Source organism: Tachypleus tridentatus, unplaced genomic scaffold (assembly GCF_004210375.1).
Source record: "Tachypleus tridentatus isolate NWPU-2018 unplaced genomic scaffold, ASM421037v1 Hic_cluster_1, whole genome shotgun sequence".
Classification (NCBI taxonomy): Eukaryota; Metazoa; Arthropoda; class Merostomata; order Xiphosura; family Limulidae; genus Tachypleus; species Tachypleus tridentatus.
In genome coordinates this window covers 31,964,037-31,990,183 of record NW_027467777.1, presented here as the reverse complement: position 1 = coordinate 31,990,183, position 26,147 = coordinate 31,964,037, and the positions used below count along the sequence as shown (strand labels likewise).

The 26,147-nt window shown below is 33.4% G+C and overlaps 1 protein-coding gene across 1 annotated transcript in view; it reads left to right on the top strand.

Annotated features, from left to right (window-relative positions):
- The window catches only part of LOC143241751 (tubulointerstitial nephritis antigen-like), a 66,702-nt gene that overhangs the window by 20,453 nt on the left and 20,102 nt on the right, over positions 1–26,147 (top strand). Inside the window, exons 4-8 of the mRNA XM_076484975.1 lie at positions 5,503–5,566; positions 16,526–16,630; positions 17,550–17,640; positions 19,437–19,578; positions 25,636–25,784. Of these exons, the coding sequence (XP_076341090.1) occupies positions 5,503–5,566; positions 16,526–16,630; positions 17,550–17,640; positions 19,437–19,578; positions 25,636–25,784 (551 nt within the window). The remainder of the gene's footprint in view (positions 1–5,502; positions 5,567–16,525; positions 16,631–17,549; positions 17,641–19,436; positions 19,579–25,635; positions 25,785–26,147) is intronic.

Genomic DNA, 26,147 nt, shown 5'->3' with positions numbered 1-26,147 from the left:
TGTTTTTGTGGATTTTTTTAACCATTACTTCGCCCCTCTTAATAGATCTTCACCAAATTTGGCATGAAGGTTTGTTGGGTCCATGAGAAGATATATTAAAACTTACGGTTTCACATTTTGTGTTTTGCTCTTTTTATGGGTGCTTTGTGGTCTCTTAAAATTATATATAAAGGAAACGACTTTTGATGTCCTAAAATAACCTTTCATTAATTATTAATTTACATAACTTCCGCTCAAGGTATGGGTATCCCAGTGAATATATGATAATTTACATTATCATATTTAAGATAAATTACATAATGTAGCGATTAATGATCATAAACTAGTGACAGAATAGTACGTATTTACTGCCTTAGTCACTATAGATTAGAATGTTATTAAAGCATTGGCAACTATAAGCCAGTGTGAAATTAATGCCTTATCTACAGTAAACCAGGACGTAATTAATAACACATCTACCATAAGCCATGATTTAATTACTGCCCTAGTTACCATGAATCAAGATGTAATTACCGTCGTGACCACCATAGCCAAGTACACAGTTATTGTCCTGAACGATTGTGTTATTATTATACGACCTCATAATACGAATCAGTGAAATTCAACTTTCTAACAAACTTTTGTTTTGTAAATGAAACAAAAAACTGCTAGCTAAATGTCTTGGACTAAAGCTCGAGTCTTGGAATTTCTTTCGATTCATAATAAACTTCATATATCAATAATACGATATAGATAGCTTAGTTGGACTTTGTGATTTGATTTGGTGATGGTAAACCAACCCACAAATTGTCTGACCACAACAACTTACAATAAAAAGACAACAGGAACAATTTGTACCACTGGATAATTTGGATGGATAAAGCGTTAATAATGTTAGCTAAAGGTCTTATGATTATGCTTCATAACCGGAGTTTTCTTTTCACTTAAAATAATATTTACGCTGTATTGATAAGACCACAATATACATTTCTTTATAGGTCCGTGTGAGTGTAGGCAGGTCCTTACCGTATTAACAGGGTCACAATATGCACGTTTTGTATGTGTCAGTATAAACAGGTATACACTGGACAACCAAACTCACAATATGGATTTATGTAACCGATATAAAATAAGTCTTGCAAAATCATAATTATGTACTCTGGATTAAAGTTCAGCGATGATTCACCTATGAGGGTTGTGTGCGGCTCTTGCGTTACTGTCATTCTGAAGAAAAACTTAAACGAGACACCTTGGAGACAATAAATGGTCGTTCAATCATAAGAGTTTTTCCTGTCCGTTGGTCTGAGAGTTCATGGAATATAGACATAAATATATCCATATTAGAAAAAAAAAACTGAATCGAAAATAATATTGAAAAGAAATTCCCAGTATAAAACATCATTAAGGAAAGTTTTTATTCGTTTGGAATATTTTAACAAGAAAGATGATTACTTGAATTTATGGCCCCCTAGTGCATCACTATTAATCCTGAGGAATCATACTGCTAAAATTATGGTTTCGATACCTGTGTTGGGCACAGCGGAGATGGCTTATTGTGTAACTTTATGCTTAAAAAAACACAACAAATCTTGATTGAAGTGTACCTGGAAAATAAGTGGCTGCTAAACATTAGTGTGTAGTATTACACACTCCAGGAATGTGATATTACACACTCCAGAAAGGGAGTGTTACACACTTCAGGAATGTGGTATTACACACTAAGGAATGTGGTATTACAACTAAGGAATGTGATATTACATACTCCAGAAAGGGAGTGTTACACACTTCAGGAATGTGGTATTACACACTAAGGAATGTGGTATTACAACTAAGGAATGTGGTATTACACTCTCCATGAAGGTAGTGTTACACACTCCAGAAAGGTAGTGTTACAGACTCCAGGAATCTTAATTAATGTATCCTAAAATAACACCAAGATGTCCACTTAACAGCAGTGCATCTCCATCTGTTAAATCTCCATCCAGATCCACAACGAGGAAATATTCTACTTATATGTACTCAGGAATACGAATATATTCAGTAATGTATGTTAGTGTTGAAACTAGTTCTGAATCAACTCTTAAGTATGACTATCGGATACAGTTACATAACATTACGGAAGTCAGTTACATTGATCGTGTAAATGGAGTGGTGCCTCGAACATCTACCATCAAATTGACGGTGTCAAGCTATTTTACACTAATAATTAAAGTGTTACCATACATCATGCAAGGTCTTACTGGCTTGATCTTGTAGTACGTGTATAAATCAGAGTGAAAAAAAAACAGTCTTCCTTTCCTGTTTATACCACAATACTTATTTCGATTTTTACCCCTTTTTAACTACATGTTTCCTTTTGGTGTCAAGAGGCTTAATGCAATATTGTAATACATTTGAAAGGAATCGTATTTATATCATTACCGAAGTGTGGATGTCATCCTGCATAGTTTACAGAGTAAGTTACTTGTTTCTTTATTCAATGTAATCCTGCACGGTTTACAGAGTAAGTTACTTGTTTCTTTATTCAGTGTAATCCTGCACGGTTTACAGAGTGAGTTACTTATTTCTTTATTCCGTGTAATCCTGCATGGTTTACAGAATGAGTTACTTGTTTCTTTATTCAGTGTAATGCTGCACGGTTTACAGAATGAGTTACTTGTTTCTTTATTCAGTGTAATGCTGCACGGTTTACAGAATGAGTTACTTGTTTCTTTATTCAGTGTAATCCTGCACTGTTTACAGAGTAAGTTACTTGTTTTTTTTCATTTGATACATTTCGTACAATAAACAGCACTTTATTTCTGTTTAGAATTTTAGTAATTAAAAAATATCTGTTACAATTCGGAGACAATTTTGTTTGAACTAGTTTTTCGTATGAAGACTCCATTAACTTTCACCATAGTTACATCTAACTCAGTAAGTTCACAATAAATGTGTTATGTCCATTTATAGCGGGGGTGGGTACAAATAGGCTTAATCAAATACATAGCGATTCAACGAAAAGATAACATTACAATTGGTACGTGGGCGAAGAGCGACCACACAGAGCAAGACAGAAAAATAATAAATGTAAATGGTGTACTTAGTAGGATATAAGTCATGAAGGATAAGATACCTCGTTGTCGATTTATCTCAAAGAAATTGTTTAATGATCTCCGTGGTAACGACTACATTTTTTACGTTGTCTAGCAACTGCTGTGTTATGGTTGTTAGGCTGTGCTCTCCTTAATCTACATATGCTGTTGTTATCATTTTTCGTGTTGGTTATCTATTCCATTTTAATATAGAATTCAGTCATCCTTGTAATTTTACCCCACGATATTTAGCATTCCCATAACGTTTTTTTCCCTATCATATTTAGTATTGTGTTTATCCCGATTAAGATGTTAGAATACAGGATAACATACAACACTTGTGATGGCTTTTAAACGAAATCCAAAACTATTCTTCTTCAGGATAATAAATGGTTATGTTTAATGAGTGTAATAAATTATTTAGTTTTATATTTGTTATTTAACGTGCAATATTTAGTATTTATTGATTATTTAACATACCATATTTAGTATTCTATTTGTTATTTAACCTACAATATTTAGTATTTATTGATTATTTAACCCACAATATTTAGTATTTATTGAATATTTAACATACAATATTTAGTATTCTATTTGTTATTTAACCTACAATATTTAGTATTTATTGGTAATTTAATCCACAATATTGAGTATTCTGTTTGTTATTTAACCTACAGTATTTAGTATTTATTGAATATTTAACCCACAATATTTAGTATTCTATTTGTTATTTATGCTACAATATTTTGTATTCTATTTGTTATTTAACCTACAATATTTAGTATTCTATTTGTTATTTAATTTACAATATTTAGTATTCTATTTGTTATTTAACCAACAATATTTTGTATTTTATTTGTTATTAAACCTACAATATTTAGTATTTATTGATTATTAAACCTACAATATTTAGTATTCTATTTGTTATTTAACCTACAGTATTTTGTATTCTATTTGTTATTTAACCTACAATATTTAGTATTTATTGATTATTTAACCTACAATATTTAGTATTCTATTTGTTATTTAACCTACAGTATTTTGTATTCTATTTGTTATTTAACCTACAATATTTAGTATTTATTGATTATTTAACCTACAATATTTAGTATTCTATTTGTTATTTAACCTACAGTATTTTGTATTCTATTTGTTATTTAACCTACAATATTTAGTATTTATTGATTATTTAACCTACAATATTTAGTATTCTATTTGTTATTAAATCTACAATATTTAGTATTTATTGATTACTAAACTTACAATGTTTAGTATTCTATTTGTTATTTAACCAACAATATTTTTTATTTTATTTGTTATTTAGCCTATAACATTTAGTATTTAATGATTATTACATCTACAATATTTAGTATTCTATTTGTTATTTAACCAACAATATTTAGTATTCTATTTGTTATTTAACCAACAATATTTAGTATTCTATTTGTTATTAAACCAACAATATTTAGTATTTATTGATTATTAAACCTACAATATTTAGTATTCTATTTGTTATTTAACCTACAATATTTAGTATTCTATTTGTTATTTAATCTACAGTATTTTGTATTCTATTTGTTATTTATATATCTGGTGGTAATTTATTGTACAGTATTTAATTGTTCTTTGGCCATTTATAGTCAAATACTGAGGCGTTTGTTGATAATATTTGGCCAAAATTATATTATCTAGATGAAATGTGTATAAACAGTTTACTTTTCTAGAATCGTACAAAAAACATTCAAAATTCTACAGTTAACTACTGGAAACGTGTAAAACGTTTAACTGACATGTTTATGCTGTTATTATTCTGTTGTAATTAGTTTTTGAGATGACTCATTAAACTGAGTTTTGAGTTTATTTAGTTTTGTTTCTCACGTGTGGAGCAAACAGTTAAAGGTTTGAAGCTATCTAACAGTTTCTAACGACATTAAAATATGTATACATAATTTGTTTTACTAAATACTTTTGTGTGGATTTATTAATTCCTTAAATAATCAGATAGCATTATATTTTTCTCTAACATTTGACTGTTAAGCAGTGGTTCTGAATTTCGCTCAAAAATACTCGAAGGCTGTCTGCATCCCTAATTTAGAAGTGATACGGTAGTCATTACCACCCATCGCCAACTCTTAAGCTGCTCTTTTACCAACGAATAGTAGCATTGACTGTCACGTTATAACGCCCCCGCAACAGAAAGGATGCGTGGATTACTAGTTGACACCCTAACCAATAAACCATGCCTCGCCGGCATGTCCGAGAGTTTATGATGCTAAAATTCGGGTTTCGATACCTTTGGTGAGGATATCTCAGTAGGTCGATTTATTAGCCTTATGCTTAACGAAACAAACATTTTTATAATCAGTTTTAAAGATGAATATACGTTGTTTTGGTTGAAAGTATTGTTGTAAATTATTTGATAACACACATGGTTTTGGTTTCGTTTCAGACTGTTATGAAGGGAACGCAGGCTACACCGTGGGACACAAAGTAAAAAGAAACTGTAACACGTGGTAAGTAGTCGGACTTACGACAAAACTGAAAGTGGTTTAGTTCTGTACTTACCGTGTGTCCACCTAATAAACTGTTCACTTACGGATAATGTGTAGATAGTTTAGTAATTTAAACATATTTAGTGGCTATTTCATTCCACAACGTGTGAATATGATGTGCTTAAAACTGACACCTAAATAGAGTTGGGTGTGTGATTAAAACCTACAACTAGGTAAAGTTGGGTGTGTGATTAAAACCTACAACTAGGTAAAGTTGGGTGTGTGATTAAAACCTACACCGAGGTAAAGTTGGGTGTGTGATTAAAACCTACAACTAGGTAAAGTTGGATGTGTGATTAAAACCTACAACTAGGTAAAGTTGGGTGTGTGATTAAAACCTACACCTAGGTGAAGTTGGGTGTATGACTGAAAACTATACACAAGTAAAGGTGGATGTACGAGTGAAAGATATACCTAAAACTGATAGTCAGTATGATCCACTAGATCCAAAACTGATTGTCAGTATGTTTCACTAGATCAAAAACTGATTGCCAGTATGTTTCACTAGATCAAAAGCTGATTATTATTATGATCCACTATATCCAAAACTGATTGTATGTTCTAATAGATCCAAAACTGATTGTCAGTACGTTCCACTGGATCCAAAACTGATTGTCAGTATGTTTCACTAGATCCAAAACTGGTTGTCACTATGTTTCACTAGATCAAAAACTGATTGTCAGTGTGTTCCACTAGATCCAAAATTGATTGTCAGTATGATCCACTAGATCCAAAGCTGATTGTCAGTATGTTCCACTAGATCCAAAATTGATTGTCAGTATGTTTCACTAGATCAAAAACTGATTGTCAGTATGTTTTACTATATCAAAAACTGATTGTCAGTATTTTTAACTAGATCAAAAGCTGATTATCAGTATGTTTCACTAGATCCAAAACTGATTGTCAGTATGATCCACTAGATCCAAAACTGATTGTCAGTATGATCCACTAGATCCAAAGCTGATTGTCGATATGTTTCACTAGATCAAAAACTGATTGTCAGTATGTTTCACTAGATCAAAAGCTGATTATCAGTATGATCCACTAGATCCAAAACTGATTGTGAGTATGTTCTAATAGATCCAAAACTGATTGTCAATATGTTTCACTAGATCAAAAGCTGATTATCAGTATGATCCACTAGATCCAAAACTGATTATCAGTATGTTTCACTAGATCAAAAACTGATTGTCAGTATGTTTTACTAAATCAAAAGCTGATTGTCAGTGTGTTCCACTAGATCCAAAATTGATTGTCAGTATGATCCACTAGATCCAAAACTGATTGTCAGTATGTTTCACTAGATCAAAAACTGATTGTCAGTATGTTTTACTAAATCAAAAGCTGATTATCAGTATGATCCACTAGATCCAAAACTGATTGTCAGTACGTTCCACTAGATCAAAAACTGATTGTCAGTATGTTCCACTAGATAAAAAACTGATCGTCAGTATGTTTCACTATATCAAAAACTGATTGTCAGTATTTTTAACTAGATCAAAAGCTGATTATCAGTATGTTTCACTAGATCCAAAACTGATTGTCAGTATGATCCACTAGATCCAAAGCTGATTGTCGATATGTTTCACTAGATCAAAAACTGATTGTCAGTATGTTTCACTAGATCAAAAGCTGATTATCAGTATCATCCACTAGATCCAAAACTGATTGTGAGTATGTTCTAATAGATCCAAAACTGATTGTCAGTATGTTTCACTAGATCAAAAGCTGATTATCAGTATCATCCACTAGATCCAAAACTGATTGTGAGTATGTTCTAATAGATCCAAAACTGATTGTCAGTATGTTTCACTAGATCAAAAGCTGATTATCAGTATGATCCACTAGATCCAAAACTGATTTTCAGTATGTTTCACTAGATCCAAAACTGATTGTCAGTATGTTTCACTAGATCAAAAACTGATTGTCAGTATGTTTTACTAAATCAAAAGCTGATTATCAGTATGATCCACTAGATCCAAAACTGATTGTCAGTACGTTCCACTAGATCAAAAACTGATTGTCAGTATGTTCCACTAGATAAAAAACTGATCGTCAGTATGTTTCACTATATCAAAAACTGATTGTCAGTATTTTTAACTAGATCAAAAGCTGATTATCAGTATGTTTCACTAGATCCAAAACTGATTGTCAGTATGATCCACTAGATCCAAAGCTGATTGTCGATATGTTTCACTAGATCAAAACTGATTGTCAGTATGTTTCACTAGATCAAAGCTGATTATCAGTATCATCCACTAGATCCAAAACTGATTGTGAGTATGTTCTAATAGATCCAAAACTGATTGTCAGTATGTTTCACTAGATCAAAAGCTGATTATCAGTATCATCCACTAGATCCAAAACTGATTGTGAGTATGTTCTAATAGATCCAAAACTGATTGTCAGTATGTTTCACTAGATCAAAAGCTGATTATCAGTATGATCCACTAGATCCAAAACTGATTGTCAGTATGTTTCACTAGATCAAAAACTGATTGTCAGTATGTTTTACTAAATCAAAAGCTGATTATCAGTATGATCCACTAGATCCAAAACTGATTGTGAGTATGTTCTAATAGATCCAAAACTGATTGTCAGTATGTTTCACTAGATCAAAAGCTGATTATCAGTATGATCCACTAGATCCAAAACTGATTGTCAGTATGTTTCACTAGATCAAAAACTGATTGTCAGTATGTTTTACTAAATCAAAAGCTGATTATCAGTGTGTTCCACTAGATCCAAAACTGATTGTCAGTATGATCCACTAGATCAAAAGCTGATTATCAGTATGATCCACTAGATCAAAAACTGATTATCAGTATGTTTTACTAGATCAAAAACTGATTGTCAGTATGTTTCACTAGATCAAAAACTGATTGTCAGTATGTTCCACTAGATAAAAAACTGATCGTCAGTATGTTTCACTAGATCAAAAACTGATTATCAGTATGTTCCACTAGATCAAAAACTGATTGTCAGTATGTTCCACTAGATCCAAAGCTGGTTGCCAGTACTTTCCAACAGTTGAAACCTAATTATCTGTTTGTTGAAAGTATATATTGAGGACATAACAGTTGAAACTGTACGATACACAAAGTTATTTCCGACAGACTTTATAAAAACCAAAACCTCAAGGCCTAGAGAGGCTCTTCTTTAACGTTATTTAAGGTTTTTGATCGAGCATGGCTCGGTTTATCAAAAATAACGACCTAAATTTTCGAAACGGTCAGATAAAACCACACCCTTACGACCTGGTTACAATAAAAAAACGTGTCGTCCATATGCAGTAGAAGTGGAAAATGAGTAATACATTTAAAGAAGCCTGTGATATATGACGAAAAGTGTATTACATCCCACTTAGAGGCACCTCATAACACCCAAGGGTGCTGTAATGGTCTGTCTTCAAGCTTTCGTATTAAGAACAAGTGGAGAAACACGACTTTCGCCGCTTTCAAGTAATTGCAATAAAAAACTGAGGCCTATGTCTGGCATTATTCTGTCGACATCAAAATGTGGATTAAAAAACATATTCTCCTTGTCTTCTCCCAACTTACTTCAATTAATAAGATCTCTCGATTTGTCGCAGTAAGAGAAGATAGTTTTTGATAATATAATTGTCTGTTGGAAGGACACCTATATCTATAGTAAGCTTGTCATAAGTTTCCGTAATGGAACGAAATGTTTGGTTAAACGGTAGACCAGTTGGAAGGCAGCAAGACAACACCACTAACCGCCAACTTTTGGGCTACTCTTTACCATCGAGTAGTGGGATTGGCTGTGATGTTATAACGGTTCCACAGCTAAAAGGGCAGACATGTTTGGTGGAAAGGGTATTCGAACCCGTGACCCTAAGATTGCAAGTCGAGTGCCCTAACCACCAAGCCACACAAGGCTCGTTACTTTACGTATCTAGTGAAACTTACGCATCTCATTTGTCAACGTAAAGAACATGAAAACCTTGTTTTGTATTTTACTTATAAAGTTCTGTTTATTACAAACATTAGTAGTATGTCGATTGTTTCTTTGAAGTTAATCATAAGACTATGGGCTATCTGCGGTCCTATTGATGGATCTTCATCAAACCTGTCATGAAGGTTTGGAGGGTTCATGAGGAGATATATGCAATTTTGAGGTTTCAAATTTTGTGTCTTACGGTTTGTATGGGTTTTCTTGCGTGCATTTTTTGTTGTTGTTTTTTTAATTACAAAAAACGAAAGCAAATTTTCATATCCTAAAATAACCTTTCGTTAATGATGGAGTTACGTAACTTCACTCCAAGGGGCGGTACTTCAGCTGGTATTTAGTACCTGTGATATACGTCTATATTTGTGAAAATAATTTCTTATATATGACATTTAACTGCAATATGTTCGACGGTTTTGGACAAATTTTAGTAGAGAACTGTTGTTACATTTTTTTTTCAAAATCAGATACCTTTAACTTTTGTTTTAATCTGTTACATTCTTTCACAATTTTTTGACAGCTTGCTGTGAATATTTTTGGATTTTTTTCCTTATTTGTATGTGGCCAAAGGTAGCCTAATGGTTAGCATGCCTGGACTATGAATCCGATGGTTCATGGTTTGCGACTCGTTGTCAAAACACACCACTCTTTGTACTTTGGGTGGGTGCACGGTAAGGGTGTTGTTTACCGACATTCTCCCATCTTGACTGTCTGTTTCAAGTTAGGGACGATTTTAGTAAGCTGGTGGATTTCATGTATTTTTCCACAATCCTAATACACATTAAATAAATCAACTTTATTTCACGTTTGTTGTAACTAGTACTGTTTACTACTGGATTAAAAATTATATGTTTATTTATACAGTATTTCTATATGTTCCACTAGATCCAAAACTGATTGTCAGTATGTTCCACTGGATACAAAACTGATTGTCAGTATGTTCCACTGGATCCAAAACTGATTGTCAGTATGTTTCACTAGATCAAAAACTGATTGTCAGTATGTTCCGCTAGATCCGAGAAAACATTAATGTGAATTTGTACGATACCTTGCTGAGTAAGCTGTATTTTGGAGTCATGTGTGTTATAAGAGTTACCGTCAAATCTTACTAATTGGTTAGATGAGAGGAAACCATGAGTTGAGGGTGGGTGTTCTTGACTCCATCAGTTGGAAATTAGGAACAGTTACGCGCAGACAGCTGTTTACGTGATTTTGCTTAAACATTGAGAAACAAACAAATCTTATTTTGTCTATTTTTTGCTTGTTCATTGTAGTGTGAAACAAAGACTCGCGGAGACATATTCTTATTTTCATAGAACTACAATATATCATAGAAACCAAGTATTTATGTATAGCTTACCCTAGATCTATAGTTTGCACGCGTGTCTAGCTTTCCGTAGTATTAAACATAATGCAAGATCCGAACAAGAATTTTAAGAACTTTGGTCAACCAGTGATTGATTGAGCTTTCAGTTCATTTAACTCCTACCAAGTAGAGGAAATCAAAATATAAGACGAACTTTGTGTGCAACTTGTCTAAGTTTACAACCCATTAATGGACGGACCTTTACGTTTTGTTCTAATGCGCGTACATCACTAGAAGACTACACACAATTCAAATCACATTATTCTATACTGGCCCATTACGGGTCTACATTATAAAATGTGAATAATAACATTTCAACTGTGTTATACATGTATTGTTAAAGTTAGCTCAGTACAAACCAGCTATGTCATAAGTCTTAGTTATAATGTAAGTATTATTAGTTATTTCTGTGTTTCAAATTTTGAGATGCGATTAACTCATTTATTAATTCCTAGAAAGTTAAAAGCAGAAAATTAGTAAATGACATATTATGTTGGTCATTACGCTTTGTCCACTCCTTGTTTTAATGTATAATAACATATTCACCTAACTTGTCGAATTTATATGTCTCGAAATAAATTTACATCAATATGTCAATGCATACAATCACACAGAAACACTTCTATGTGGGCTTCTCTGTCGCACCAAACATGCTCGCCCTTTCAGCCGTGGAGGCGTTAGAATGTGACGGTCAATCCCACTATTCGTTGGTAAAAGAGTAGCCTAAGAGTTGGCGGTGGATGGTGATGACTAGCAGTCTTCCCTCTAGTCTTACACTGCTAAATTAGGGACAGCTAGTGCAGATAGCCCTCGAGTAGCTTTGCGCGAAATTCAAAACAAATTCTCGTGAAAACGTGACAAGACATTAGCGAGTGCAAAGTAGGCCTAAAGTGAGTTAAGCTTAGCTTATGAATTGTCGTATTCAATTTGTGTTGTATTTACACTGAATCTTTTCTACACCCAAACTGTGAAAACCTGATGTAGTTAGATGATATATGTGAATATCTGTTAACTAGAACTATAAACAAATGGCATAAGTATAATTATTATATACTAAAGCAGAATAAAGATGTTTCACTTTCTAGTACAAATTAAAATAAATTAGTTTATTGCACTGTTACATTGAAAGAGAAACCAAGTGGCTGAGTCTAATGTTATTTTATATGAAGATTGCGATGCTTGAGTCGAACCCTAAAATGACAAAACTTTAAATTTCGAGACTTCTTGAACAAAAAAGTCAAAACAAAGTAAATATTTTTACACCTTGAACGAATATGAAAGATATGCATATACGAGTATACAGAGTATGAAACTGATAAACTGATGTATTATTTACAACCAAAGCAAACAAATAGAGTATATTTTATGTTTGATAAGAACTGAAATGGATACATTTTCTTTATTAACACCAACTATACGTAAATTTCATGATTTTAAAGTTTTTAATGAAAGAGTAAAGTGAACAGGATAACACATCGTTTTATTGACAGTTAAAGTTTACAATTATTCTAATTTCTAAGAAATATTACATAGCGTATTTCTTGTCTTACTGATTTATATGGACGTGGAATTAGGAAAAATATACGAAGCAAACTAATAGTTTTTACGTGCCTTATTAGTAACGTCATATTTCCATTCTATATTTAAAGTTAGTTTCTTTAATATTATTGGTTAATATATTAAATTTATATATTCATTTTTGCTTATTTTTATATTATTTATTTATTACGTTTTATCACTTTATTCTTTTACACTTATGAGGATTATTTTGTAGTTTTAGCATAGCACATGGATTTAGGACTAACCACAATTCTCCTACGCTAGACAAACCTTGTAAAACGTTGTTAGGATTATGGCCGAAAACATAGCTAACAACGACGGTACTCAAATTAGCTACGTTAATTACTGGATTATTTGTTCGTTTTGTTTTATAAAGGTAGTTTGTTTGGTCACAAGTTGTTAGTAAAGATAAACAAGAAACCCAGTTTAGCAAGATTACGCTAGTTATTGTCGTTTGATAGGTCTCGATTCCTTTATTCTTTAAAATTAAAATATTTTATAACTTTAAAGCAAGCAAATCACAATCCACAAGATGTAAATTTTATTCAGGAAATATAAAATATTTTTATAAATTGATGTGTTTGGAGAGAAGCGTCTCACTTCTTGTAGACGCTTATCATGTTTTGTCTGGAGTTTGGAGTTATTCTGCTCTCCCATTGTAAGTTTGAAGCTACTTGTCTAAAATCAAAGTTAGTTTTATATTGACATGGGAAACATTTCATTTATATAATCATGAACATTTCATTGGGAACAAGTTATTTATAATCCTTTCATTATTCATTTGTTTGTTCACTTCCCTCACAGAACGTGCCATGATAATAAAGGTATTCATCATGTATTTGTTCACTTCCCTCACAGAACGTGCCATGATAATAAAGGTATTTATCATTTATTTGTTCACTTCCCTCACAGAACGTGCCATGATAATAAAGGTATTCACCATTTATTTGTTCACTTCCCTCACAGAACGTGCCATGATAATAAAGGTATTCACCATTTATTTGTTCACTTCCCTCACAGAACGTGCCATGATAATAAAGGTATTCATCATTTATTTGTTCACTTCGCTCAAAGAACGTGCCATGATAATAAAGGTATTCACCATTTATTTGTTCACTTCCCTCACAGAACGTGCCATGATAATAAAGGTATTCATCATTTATTTGTTCACTTCCCTCACAGAACGTGCCATGATAATAAAGGTATTCATCATTTATTTGTTCACTTCCCTCACAGAACGTGCCATGATAATAAAGGTATTCACCATTTATTTGTTCACTTCCCTCACAGAACGTGCCATGATAATAAAGGTATTCATCATTTATTTGTTCACTTCCCTCACTGAACGTGCCATGATAATAAAGGTATTCACCATTTATTTGTTCACTTCCCTCACAGAACGTGCCATGATAATAAAGGTATTCACCATTTATTTGTTCACTTCCCTCACAGAACGTGCCATGATAATAAAGGTATTCATCATTTATTTGTTCACTTCTCTCACAGAACGTGCCATGATAATGAAGGTATTCATCATTTATTTGTTCACTTCCCTCACAGAACGTGCCATGATAATAAAGGTATTTATCATTTATTTGTTCACTTCCCTCACAGAACGTGCCATGATAATAAAGGTATTCACCATTTATTTGTTCACTTCCCTCACAGAACGTGCCATGATAATATAGGTATTCACCATTTATTTGTTCACTTCCCTCACTGAACGTGCCATGATAATAAAGGTATTCATCATTTATTTGTTCACTTCCCTCACAGAATGTGCCATGATAATAAAGGTATTCACCATTTATTTGTTCACTTCCCTCACTGAACGTGCCATGATAATAAAGGTATTCATCATTTATTTGTTCACTTCCCTCACAGAACGTGCCATGATAATGAAGGTATTCATCATTTATTTGTTCACTTCCCTCACAGAACGTGCCATGATAATAAAGGTATTCATCATTTATTTGTTCACTTCCCTCACAGAACGTGCCATGATAATAAAGGTATTCATCATTTATTTGTTCACTTCCCTCACAGAACGTGCCATGATAATAAAGGTATTCATCATTTATTTGTTCACTTCCCTCACAGAATGTGCCATGATAATAAAGGTATTCATCATTTATTTGTTCACTTCCCTCACAGAACGTGCCATGATAATAAAGGTATTCACCATTTATTTGTTCACTTCCCTCACAGAACGTGCCATGATAATATAGGTATTCACCATTTATTTGTTCACTTCCCTCACTGAACGTGCCATGATAATAAAGGTATTCATCATTTATTTGTTCACTTCCCTCACAGAATGTGCCATGATAATAAAGGTATTCACCATTTATTTGTTCACTTCCCTCACTGAACGTGCCATGATAATAAAGGTATTCACCATTTATTTGTTCACTTCCCTCACTGAACGTGCCATGATAATAAAGGTATTCACCATTTATTTGTTCACTTCCCTCACAGAAACGAGCTCTGGATCTCCAGTTGGTCGATAATTGGAGTTAGGGTTAGTTAAAGTAAATGTTTATCATATGTTGTTTTTTATAATTAGACCTTCTATCTTATGTTTCGTTAAATATAATTACAGATCTCTCTTAAGTGTTTGCTTCTCGGAAGTTTAGCGGGATACTTTGGAGTTTATTGTACTAAGATTCTGGATTCTATCTCTGTATTAGGCAAATCACAAATAGTTCATTGTGCTGTTTTGTGCTTAAGAATAAATAAATGTCATTTGAAAGACTAAATGGCGAGATCAACTCTCAAATTACCAACTTGTTTTGGTACTGTTCGCATAACCCTAGTGTTCACATATTGAGTAATGTTATGTTGCTATGTTTCATCTTCTTTAATAAAACACACAATTAATAAAGTTAAATTAATAAGGAATTTAACACATAAATAGTTTATAAAACACTCGACAGGGTCTGGAACTCATTGACGGATAGATAATATGTAGAAACATTAATGATGGATTATTTGAGTTTCAGTTTCTGTGTAACCCCCTTGTAAGTCTACGGACTCACAATGCTAAAATCCTGATTTGGATACCCGCCGTGGATACAGCGAATAGCCCAAGGTGACTTTATGTTGTTACAAACAAATAGTTTTTAAGTGTTGTGCTCTCATTTGGACTTAACTATAATTTTATGTGTCGATCCGCGGATATTAAAGCTCAAGGTTTGAGCCGCCGCGGTATGCCAGCGAACACGTTGTCGCCATGACAATCAGTTTTTCGTCCGTTAGCAAAAGTGATCAACAGGCGACAGATACTCTGACTGGTTGACTCAGCACTTTTAAGTTAGGGATAACTGTACCTAAATTCTAGAGGGTTATTTCAATCCGCCCGTTTAACCCATGCATCATATCTATGTAATACGTATCCGCCTGGAAGATATACAGGCACATGGACATTTTGTAACGTGACGACTTTATTCTAGTGTTTTATTAAACTATCTGTCGTTAACACTAGAAACGTGATTCTCATAAGGTGAAACACAAAAACAATTTGTGCTTCTAGCTAACACATCTTTCAAGCAAATGGACAGTGTTTAAATCTTTAGGTTGATAATTACAGTAAACCCACGTAATCCGTGAATCACCCTGTTCTACCCTGTAGTTACAACCCAGCTGAGATTTAGGGTAACGAGTATCCGTAACATAATGTTTAATAAGGAAGTGTACACAGGAGTAACTTCCCGATGGCTGATCCCCCCTCTGATCGGATCTGTCGCTCTTCATTGAATAATACCTTCTAATATTGGTTAAAACAAAGAACCACGAACTGGATCATAGTTCTCACTATCTTTCTATGTTCAGCTACGCTGACTCCATAATAAAGTTTATTTGATATATATATATAAGAAAAAATAATTTATGTCTCTTTTTATTAATAACAATTGTGTGTGGGAGATAGTCAGCGAGCAGTTTCCTGAACCTCGAGTTAAGATTGATGTAGTTGTGCAGAATTAGACATTCTAGTTTAGAAAAATCATCTAGAAATATCTTTATAGTGAATGTCGTAAGACGGCCCCCAACAAGTTTGAATTCGTGTGTGAAAATAAACCGTGTCTCGTTCAGCCGAAACTCAATGATGTAATTAATCGAGGGAATTATGGGTAAGTTTTATGTTTTCTTATCTTAGGTCTTTGTAGATGTACTTTCCTTATATTTAAAGTTAAAAAAGACAGAAAGCGATAAATCACCACTTTTCTGATACACTAAATAAATTCTAATTTAAAGTCGTGTTTACCATGATGTTAAAATTTCTAATTATTTACGTCGCCCTGAACAGAATATTTCACTTTGACCAAACTCTCCTATTATTTCAAAGTCACATGAATTGCGCTTAAGAGTTTTGTATATAATTACAATACTATTGTAAAGTTTAAATTTATTTAGTGGCAAACTTGTCTATTTGTTCATGAGTAGGAATAGTTTTAGTTTATTAAGATATATAGAACATGGCAGACGGCTAAAACCGTCCAATAAAACACGTAAAATAATTTTTCGGACTTTTATTATAATGTTGACTTGTAATTAAACATTGGTCTACCTTTGTTGTGCAAATTGCGGGTATCGAAAGTCGGTTTTAGCATTATAAATTCAGGACTGTGCCACTGTTGGGGGGGGATTTCTTTCGTAAACAATCAAATTTTTTTCCCAGCTACGCATATTTCACTAGTATTTCATTAACGTTGTTAGAATTGACTTTTTACACAATATCCAGCAATTTCTACAAAGAGAAAATTATTCTTGCGCATATAAAGTATTATGACAGCAAAGCAATGCTGCCGAAATTTGATTGCACGTGGAGAAACGTTTTTATGTCTTTCATTGAATGGGTTCAACTGTCTGGCGGGTGATATGTATGCTAAGACTAAACGTAATAATTTAGTATATGGCGAAATTCTTTTGAAATAGTTTAAAACATCAAGTAGAACAGCCTACTTTAAGGATAAGTTTTAAGGGATGAAGTGAAGAAATGTTTTGGAAAAAAAACAGAAGATAATTTAAAGTAAACTTTTTCGCCCACAGATGGCGGGCCTCTAACTATTCCTTCTTCTGGGGCCGGACACTCGAATATGGGATCCGTTATCGTTTAGGAACATTTAAACCATACCGTGAGGTAAGTTGAGTTCTGTTATTATGAGGAAAGTTGGGATGTTCTCCCGTGAAGTAAGAATAAATCAATGTCGTGATGTAGGTTAGGGTTCTTTATTGTTTAGAATCAACTAAATCATATTGTGATGTTGGTTAGAGTTCTTTATTGTTTAGTATCAGCTAACTCATATTGTGATGTAAGTTAGGGTTTTTTATTGTTTAGAATCAACTAAATCATATTGAGATGTAGGTTAGGGTCCTTTATTGTTTAGAAACAGCTAATCTATGTCGTGATGCAGATCAGGGTTCTTTATTGTTTAGAATCAGCTAAACCATATTGTTATGTAGGTTGGGGTTCTTTATTGTTTAGTATCACCTAAACCATGTCGTGATGCAGGTTAGGGTTCTTTATTGTTTAGAATCAGCTAAACCATGTCGTGATGCAGGTTAGGGTTCTTTATTGTTTAGAAACAGTTAATCTATGTCGTGATGTGTATTAGAGTTCTTTATTGCTTAGAATCAGCTAAACCATATTGTTATGTAGGTTGGGGTTCTTTATTGTTTAGAATCATCTAAACCATGTCGTGATGCAGGTTAGGGTTCTTTATTGTTTAGAATCACATAAACCATGTCGTGATGCATGTTAGGGTTCTTTATTGTTTAGAATCACCTAAACCATGTCGCGATGCAGGTTAGGGTTCTTTATTGTGTAGAATCACCTAAACCATGTCGTGATGTAGATTAGGGTTCTTTATTGTTTAGAATCAGCTAAACCATGTCGTGATGCAGGTTAGGGTTCTTTATTGTTTAGAAACAGTTAATCTATGTCGTGATGTATATTAGAGTTCTTTATTGTTTAGAATCAGCTAAACCATATTGTTATGTAGGTTGGGGTTCTTTATTGTTTAGAATCACCTAAACCATATCGTGATGCAGGTTAGGGTTCTTTATTGTTTAGAATCACATAAACCATGTCATGATGCATGTTAGGGTTCTTTATTGTTTAGAATCACCTAAACCATGTCGCGATGCAGGTTAGGGTTCTTTATTGTGTAGAATCACCTAAACCATGTCGTCACGTAGTTTAGGGTTCTTTGTTGTTTAGAATCACCTAAACCATGTCGTGATGCAGGTTAGGGTTCTTTATTATTTATAATCACCTAAACCATGTCGTGATGCAGGTTATGGTTCTTTATTGTTTAGTATCACCTAAACCATGTCGTGATGCATGTTAGGGTTCTTTGTTGTTTAGAATCACCTAAACCATGTCGTGATGCAGGTTAGGGTTCTTTATTGTTTAGTATCACCGGGATTACTTACACGGTTGGATAAGTGTTAACCCTTTTACCATCGATATATTGTTTCATCCGGAAACTCACATAATGTGTACGTGCACAAGAACTGATAAATATATATTTTTATTTGTTTGCTCGTAAGTTATGTAATATTACACAACGGTCACACTAAATTATTGAAATTAAAGACGTCCTACGGCGACATAATAAGAAACAAATAATCGTATATTCTGTTCAAAAACACCGTTCTTTATCAAGCACACCTCACATAACGGATTCAAAACACAATATCCGTTCCCATCTCGTTTAATAATTTCTACAAAATAAATTGCATATTTTTGTTTAATGCTGTTGAAATCTTGTTGAAATCAATGACATCTTTGACTAAGGATTATCTTTGGTTTATTCAAACTGTATGGGTAACAGTCTTATTTGTAGTTATAAAACAGAAAAAAATTGTACCACCTTATAGTTTATGCAAGTAAGATAAACATATATCTTAATTAATGTTTGGTTCACACTACAGACGATGCACATGAACGAGATTCGAACGTTGGATCGTCGACCCTTGCCAGAAAGCTTCGATTCCCGTCGACGGTGGCCGAGAATGATCCAAGACATTAGGGATCAGGGAGAGTGTGGGTCATCGTGGGCATTTTCAACTTCAGGTAGAGATTTGTTTTAATGCTTCCCCACCAGGGATAGCTTGTTGTATATCTATGTTACCTACAGTCTTATGTGTGAATGCCATTAAGAGATGTAACCACCTGGCCATGCCGGGCCGAATAGAGCGAAATTAGTGTAGTTGGTTGATTTTGGACACTTCAGAGTGTTTACATAATTTTGTACAATATCGGATAGAGTGATGCTTGATAAACAAGAAACAATGCAAACCTCAGGAAGTGGTCAAGTTGCTATTGGACTGCGTGGAACTGACCAGTAGGGAAGTAGTTTGATTGTGAGTGATTAGGGACACGTGGTTCGAGCACCACCCGAGAAGAAACGTCTTGAAGATATTGTTGGAACCCAATTTGATTATGTTACTACCAATAGAAGGTTAAGCAATGTAATATGATAATCCAAAAATTTCCCAGGGGCGACCATGTCTCTGGAGGGTGAACCATCAAGATAAGGTTGAGCAAACTTAGAAGCCAGAAGCGACATAAAATCTCGATTATATAATTCTAATAGTAAACGACCCGATTACATAAATGCATATAGTTGTGGTTAAAATTGTTTTCAAGGACTTAAAAATAAAGGAAATATGTCCAAATGGGGTTATTATTCTAAAGAAACACCAGTTGAATGGGGTTAGTATTCTAAAGAAGCACTAGTTGAATGGGGTTATTATTCTAAAGAAGCACTAGTTGAATGGGGTTATTATTATAAAAAGCACTAATTGAATGGGGTTATTATTCTAAAGAAGCACCTAGTTGAATGGGGTTATTATTCTAAAGAAGCACCAGTTGAATGTGGTTATTATTCTAAAGAAGCACTAGTTGAATGGGGTTATTATTCTAAAGAAGCACCAGTTGAATGTGGTTATTATTCTAAAGAAGCACTAGTTGAATGGGGTTATTATTCTAAAGAAGCACTAGTTGAATGGGGTTATTATTCTAAAGAAGCACCAGTTGAATGTGGTTATTATTCTAAATAAGCACTAGTTGAATGGGGTTATTATTCTAAAGAAGCACCAGTTGAATGTGGTTATTATTCTAAAGAAAACACTAGTTGAATGGGGTTATTATTCTAAAGAAGCACTAGTGGAATGGGGTTATTATTCTAAAGAAACACTAGTTGAATGGGGTTATTATTCTAAAGAAACACTAGTTGAATGTGGTTATTATTCTAAAGAAGCACCAGTTGAATGTGGTTATTATTCTAAAGAAGCACCAGTTGAATGTGGTTATTATTCTAAAGAAACACCAGTTGAATGGGGTTATTATTCTAAAGAAGCACTAGTTGAATGTGGTTTTATTCTAAAGAAGCACTAGTTGAATGTGGTTATTATTCTAAAGAAGCACTAGTTGAATGTGGTTTTTATTCTAAAGAAGCACTAGTTGAATGCTGTTATTATTCTAAAGAAACACCAGTTGAATGTGGTTATTATTCTAAAGAAGCACCAGTTGAATGTGGTTATTATTCTAAAGAAGCACCAGTTGAATGTGGTTTTTATTCTAAAGAAGCACTAGTTGAATGTGGTTTTATTCTAAAGAAGCACCAGTTGAATGTGGTTATTATTCTAAAGAAGCACTAGTTGAATGTGGTTATTATTCTAAAGAAGCACCAGTTGAATGGGGTTATTATTCTAAAGAAACACCAGTTGAATGGGGTTATTATTCTAAAGAAACACTAGTTGAATGTGGTTTTATTCTAAAGAAACACCAGTTGAATGGGGTTATTATTCTAAAGAAGCACTAGTGGAATGGGGTTATTATTCTAAAGAAACACTAGTTGAATGGGGTTATTATTCTAAAGAAACACTAGTTGAATGGGGTTATTATTCTAAAGAAACATCAGTTGAATGTGGTTATTATTCTAAAGAAGCACTAGTTGAATGTGGTTTTATTCTAAAGAAGCACTAGTTGAATGGGGTTATTATTCTAAAGAAGCACTAGTTGAATGGGGTTATTATTCTAAAGAAGCACTAGTTGAATGTGGTTATTATTCTAAAGAAGCACTAGTTGAATGGGGTTATTATTCTAAAGAAGCACTAGTTGAATGTGGTTATTATTCTAAAGAAGCACCAGTTGAATGGGGTTATTATTCTAAAGAAGCACTAGTTGAATGGGGTTATTATTCTAAAGAAGCACTAGTTGAATGTGGTTATTATTCTAAAGAAGCACTAGTTGAATGGGGTTATTATTCTAAAGAAGCACTAGTTGAATGTGGTTATTATTCTAAAGAAGCACCAGTTGAATGGGGTTATTATTCTAAAAGAAGCTAACTAGTTGAATGTGGTTTTATTCTAAAGAAGCACCAGTTGAATGGGGTTATTATTCTAAAGAAGCACTAGTTGAATGTGGTTATTATTCTAAAGAAGCACCAGTTGAATGGGGTTATTATTCTAAAGAAGCACTAGTTGAATGTGGTTTTATTCTAAAGAAGCACCAGTTGAATGGGGTTATTATTCTAAAGAAACACTAGTTGAATGGGGTTATTATTCTAAAGAAACACCAGTTGAATGGGGTTATTATTCTAAAGAAGCACTAGTGGAATGGGGTTATTATTCTAAAGAAACACTAGTTGAATGTGGTTATTATTCTAAAGAAGCACTAGTTGAATGTGGTTTTATTCTAAAGAAGCACTAGTTGAATGTGGTTATTATTCTAAAGAAGCACTAGTTGAATGGGGTTATTATTCTAAAGAAGCACTAGTTGAATGTGGTTATTATTCTAAAGAAGCACTAGTTGAATGTGGTTTTATTCTAAAGAAGCACTAGTTGAATGTGGTTATTATTCTAAAGAAACACCAGTTGAATGTGGTTATTATTCTAAAGAAGCACTAGTTGAATGTGGTTTTATTCTAAAGAAGCACTAGTTGAATGTGGTTATTATTCTAAAGAAGCACCAGTTGAATGGGGTTATTATTCTAAAGAAGCACTAGTTGAATGTGGTTTTATTCTAAAAAGAAGCACTAGTTGAATGTGGTTATTATTCCAAAAAAGCACCAGTTGAATGGGGTTATTATTCTAAAGAAGCACTAGTTGAATGTGGTTTTATTCTAAAGAAGCACCAGTTGAATGGGGTTATTATTCTAAAGAAACACTAGTTGAATGGGGTTATTATTCTAAAGAAACACCAGTTGAATGGGGTTATTATTCTAAAGAAACACCAGTTGAATGGGGTTATTATTCTAAAGAAGCACTAGTTGAATGTGGTTATTATTCTAAAGAAGCACCAGTTGAATGGGGTTATTATTCTAAAGAAACACTAGTTGAATGGGGTTATTATTCTAAAGAAACACTAGTTGAATGGGGTTATTATTCTAAAGAAACACCAGTTGAATGGGGTTATTATTCTAAAGAAGCACTAGTGGAATGGGGTTATTATTCTAAAGAAACACTAGTTGAATGGGGTTATTATTCTAAAGAAACACTAGTTGAATGGGGTTATTATTCTAATGAAACACCAGTTGAATGGGGTTATTATTCTAAAGAAACACTAGTTGAATGTGGTTTTATTCTAAAGAAGCACTAGTTGAATGTAGTTTTATTCTAAAGAAGCACTAGTTGAATGTGGTTATTATTCTAAAGAAGCACTTGTTCAATGGGGTTTTATTCTAAAGAAGCACTAGTTGAATGGGGTTATTATTCTAAAGAAGCACTAGTTGAATGTGGTTATTATTCTAAAGAAGCACCAGTTGAATGGGGTTATTATTCTAAAGAAGCACCAGTTGAATGGGGTTATTATTCTAAAGAAGCACTAGTTGAATGTGGTTTTATTCTAAAGAAGCACTAGTTGAATGTGGTTATTATTCTAAAGAAGCACCAGTTGAATGGGGTTATTATTCTAAAGAAGCACCAGTTGAATGGGGTTATTATTCTAAAATTATGGTAAAAGAAGCAGAAAACCTTGGACTCGTGGAAGGAAGATAAAACCCGTAGTGTGGAAGCCTATAAGAAACTGGAGAAAGAATTTGTTCAATGTGTAATGAAGAAATGAAAACTGGCTTAATGCAAGATGTACAGAAAAACTTAAAGATGTTAAATCAATGTGTAGGAAAATGGGAAACATTAAGGATAAAAAAGGGTGTACTGCTGGTGACTGTATAAAAGCTGAGAATGATGATGTAATTATGGAAAAGGAACAACTGTTGAAAAGATGGACAGAGTGTATTCGACGATAATTATGAAGAACAATCGTAAAAACGAACACTTGTCAACAGAGTGGAAACCAAGAAAACTGCAAGACAACATGAAATTATTGTAGATTAGATGTTTGGAATAATTTGGTATGAATAAGTTAAGAACTGTTATCAATGAAGTTTATAAAAGTAGTAAAATGATCTCTGATAACTCAATGTTCATTGTAATCCCTAAAAGACCAATTTATTGTGAACATTATCGAACCATCAGTTTTATGAGCTATGTGATAGAGATCCCGTTAAATGTGTTAATAATGAAGTAGAATGAAACCAGAGATTGCAAAAGTTCAATATGTTTTTTATTGATGATCGTGGAAGAAGAAATGCCATCATCTTGGTAAAAATGTTTTGTAGTGGATAATAGACATGAAGGACTTTTATTGTGCTCTAGTGATTATTCTAAAGCTCTTGATACATGTGGAGGTAATAAACATTATGGAGAAGGTGGACACTTGTGGTAAAGAATTGGGAATTTTAAGAACCTTTTGTTGGACTAAACTGCAGTAGTGAAAAATAGAAAACAAGTAAGTAAAACATTGAGCAAAACTGTTTGTTTTAATATGACTTGTTTGATTTGTAAAATGAGAAATTCCTGAGGGACATTGAGGAGTTACCAAAACTGATCATTGGTGGAAAGAATTTGAACAACTTGTACTTTACTGATGACACAGTTTTAATGGCTGATTCAGAAGATAAGTTACAAATTATTTTATCGAAAGTGGGAAGATTAGTTTAAGTGTTAACTGTGGGAAAACAGAATGTGTGTTAATTGCAAATAAGACTATTTCTGTCTGTCAAAGTAGATAAGGAACAAGATAGGTCAATGAATTTAACTACTTTAAAACTACATAACACCAGATGGTAAATGTAGAATATGAATAGCAAAATATGCATTTCTGAAAGTGGAAAAGACATTAACAGATAATATAGAAGGATAGATATGTGAAATTCCTTGACCACCAATATCCAGTTTGGATATGGTTCATAGAGAGGACGAGATCTGTGGAAGACCTTGGCCACCAATGTCCTGTTTGGATATGGTACATAGAGAGGACGAGATCTGTGGAAGACCTTGGCCACCAATGTCCTGTTTGGATATGGTACGTAGAGAGGACGAGATCTGTGGAAGACCTTGGTCACCAATATTATATTTGGATACGGTACGTAGAGAGGGAGAGATCTGTGGAAGACCTTGGTCACCAATATTATGTTTGGATACGGTACGTAGAGAGGGAGAGATCTGTGGAAGCCCTTGTCCACGAATGTCCTATTTGGATATGGTTCGTAGAGAGGACGAGATCTGTGGAAGACCTTGGTCACCAATGTTCTCTTTGGATATGGTACGTAGAGAGGGATAGATCTGTTGAAGACCTTGGTCACCAATGTCATGTTTGGATACGGTACGTAGAGAGGAAGAGATCTGTGGAAGACCTTGGTCACCAATATTATGTTTGGATACAGTACGTAGAGAGGGAGAGATCTGTGGAAGCCCTTGGCCACGAATGTCCTATTTGGCTATGGTACGTAGAGAGGGATAGATCTGTTGAAGACCTTGGTCACCAATGTCATGTTTGGATACGGTACGTAGAGAGGAAGAGATCTGTGGAAGACCTTGGTCACCAATGTTCTGTTTGGATATGGTACCTAAAGAAAGTGTGTGTGTTTGATATACTATTATTATACATTCATCTCATTCTTAAAATCCCCGAGATACTGGATATAAAATACACTTTTAAAAGTATACCAGATCTAATACTGGTGTATAATAAGAAGTAAACTAATTAGGGTGATTCTTGGCCAGATAGGGAAAGATCCTCACACCATAACGTTGTTTTATCTCTAACATCTGGTTTCTACAGCATTAGCTTCTGATCGGAGAGCCATCCAGTCGAGAGGCCGAGAAAGATTAACATTGTCTCCTCAGCATCTTGTTTCTTGCAACACCAGAGGGCAGCAGGGTTGTGAAGGAGGCCATATAGACAGAGCTTGGTGGTTTTACGAAACCAGGGTAACTAATACGTTTATTAATGATTATTGGTAACATTAAGAGTTTAAAATTTAAAAGTAATATGTATATCTTCCACTAAATACATTCTTATAAAAATCCTCTTGTTTGGGTAAGAGAAAAATTACAGTTACAGTCATGTGAAAAAGTTAGGACACTCTATGGAAGCCTGTGTATTTTTTGTAACATGTTTGATATATAGATATTTAATCTCAATTTTAACAATACTGAGAGATTATAGGAATATAAGTAAACAATTAAAACTGAAGAAAAGACTTTTCATGATCTTCTGTAAATGTAATTCTACACAAATGAATATTCTAACTGAGGTAAAAGTTAGGACATCCTACATAATCTAGTAGCACT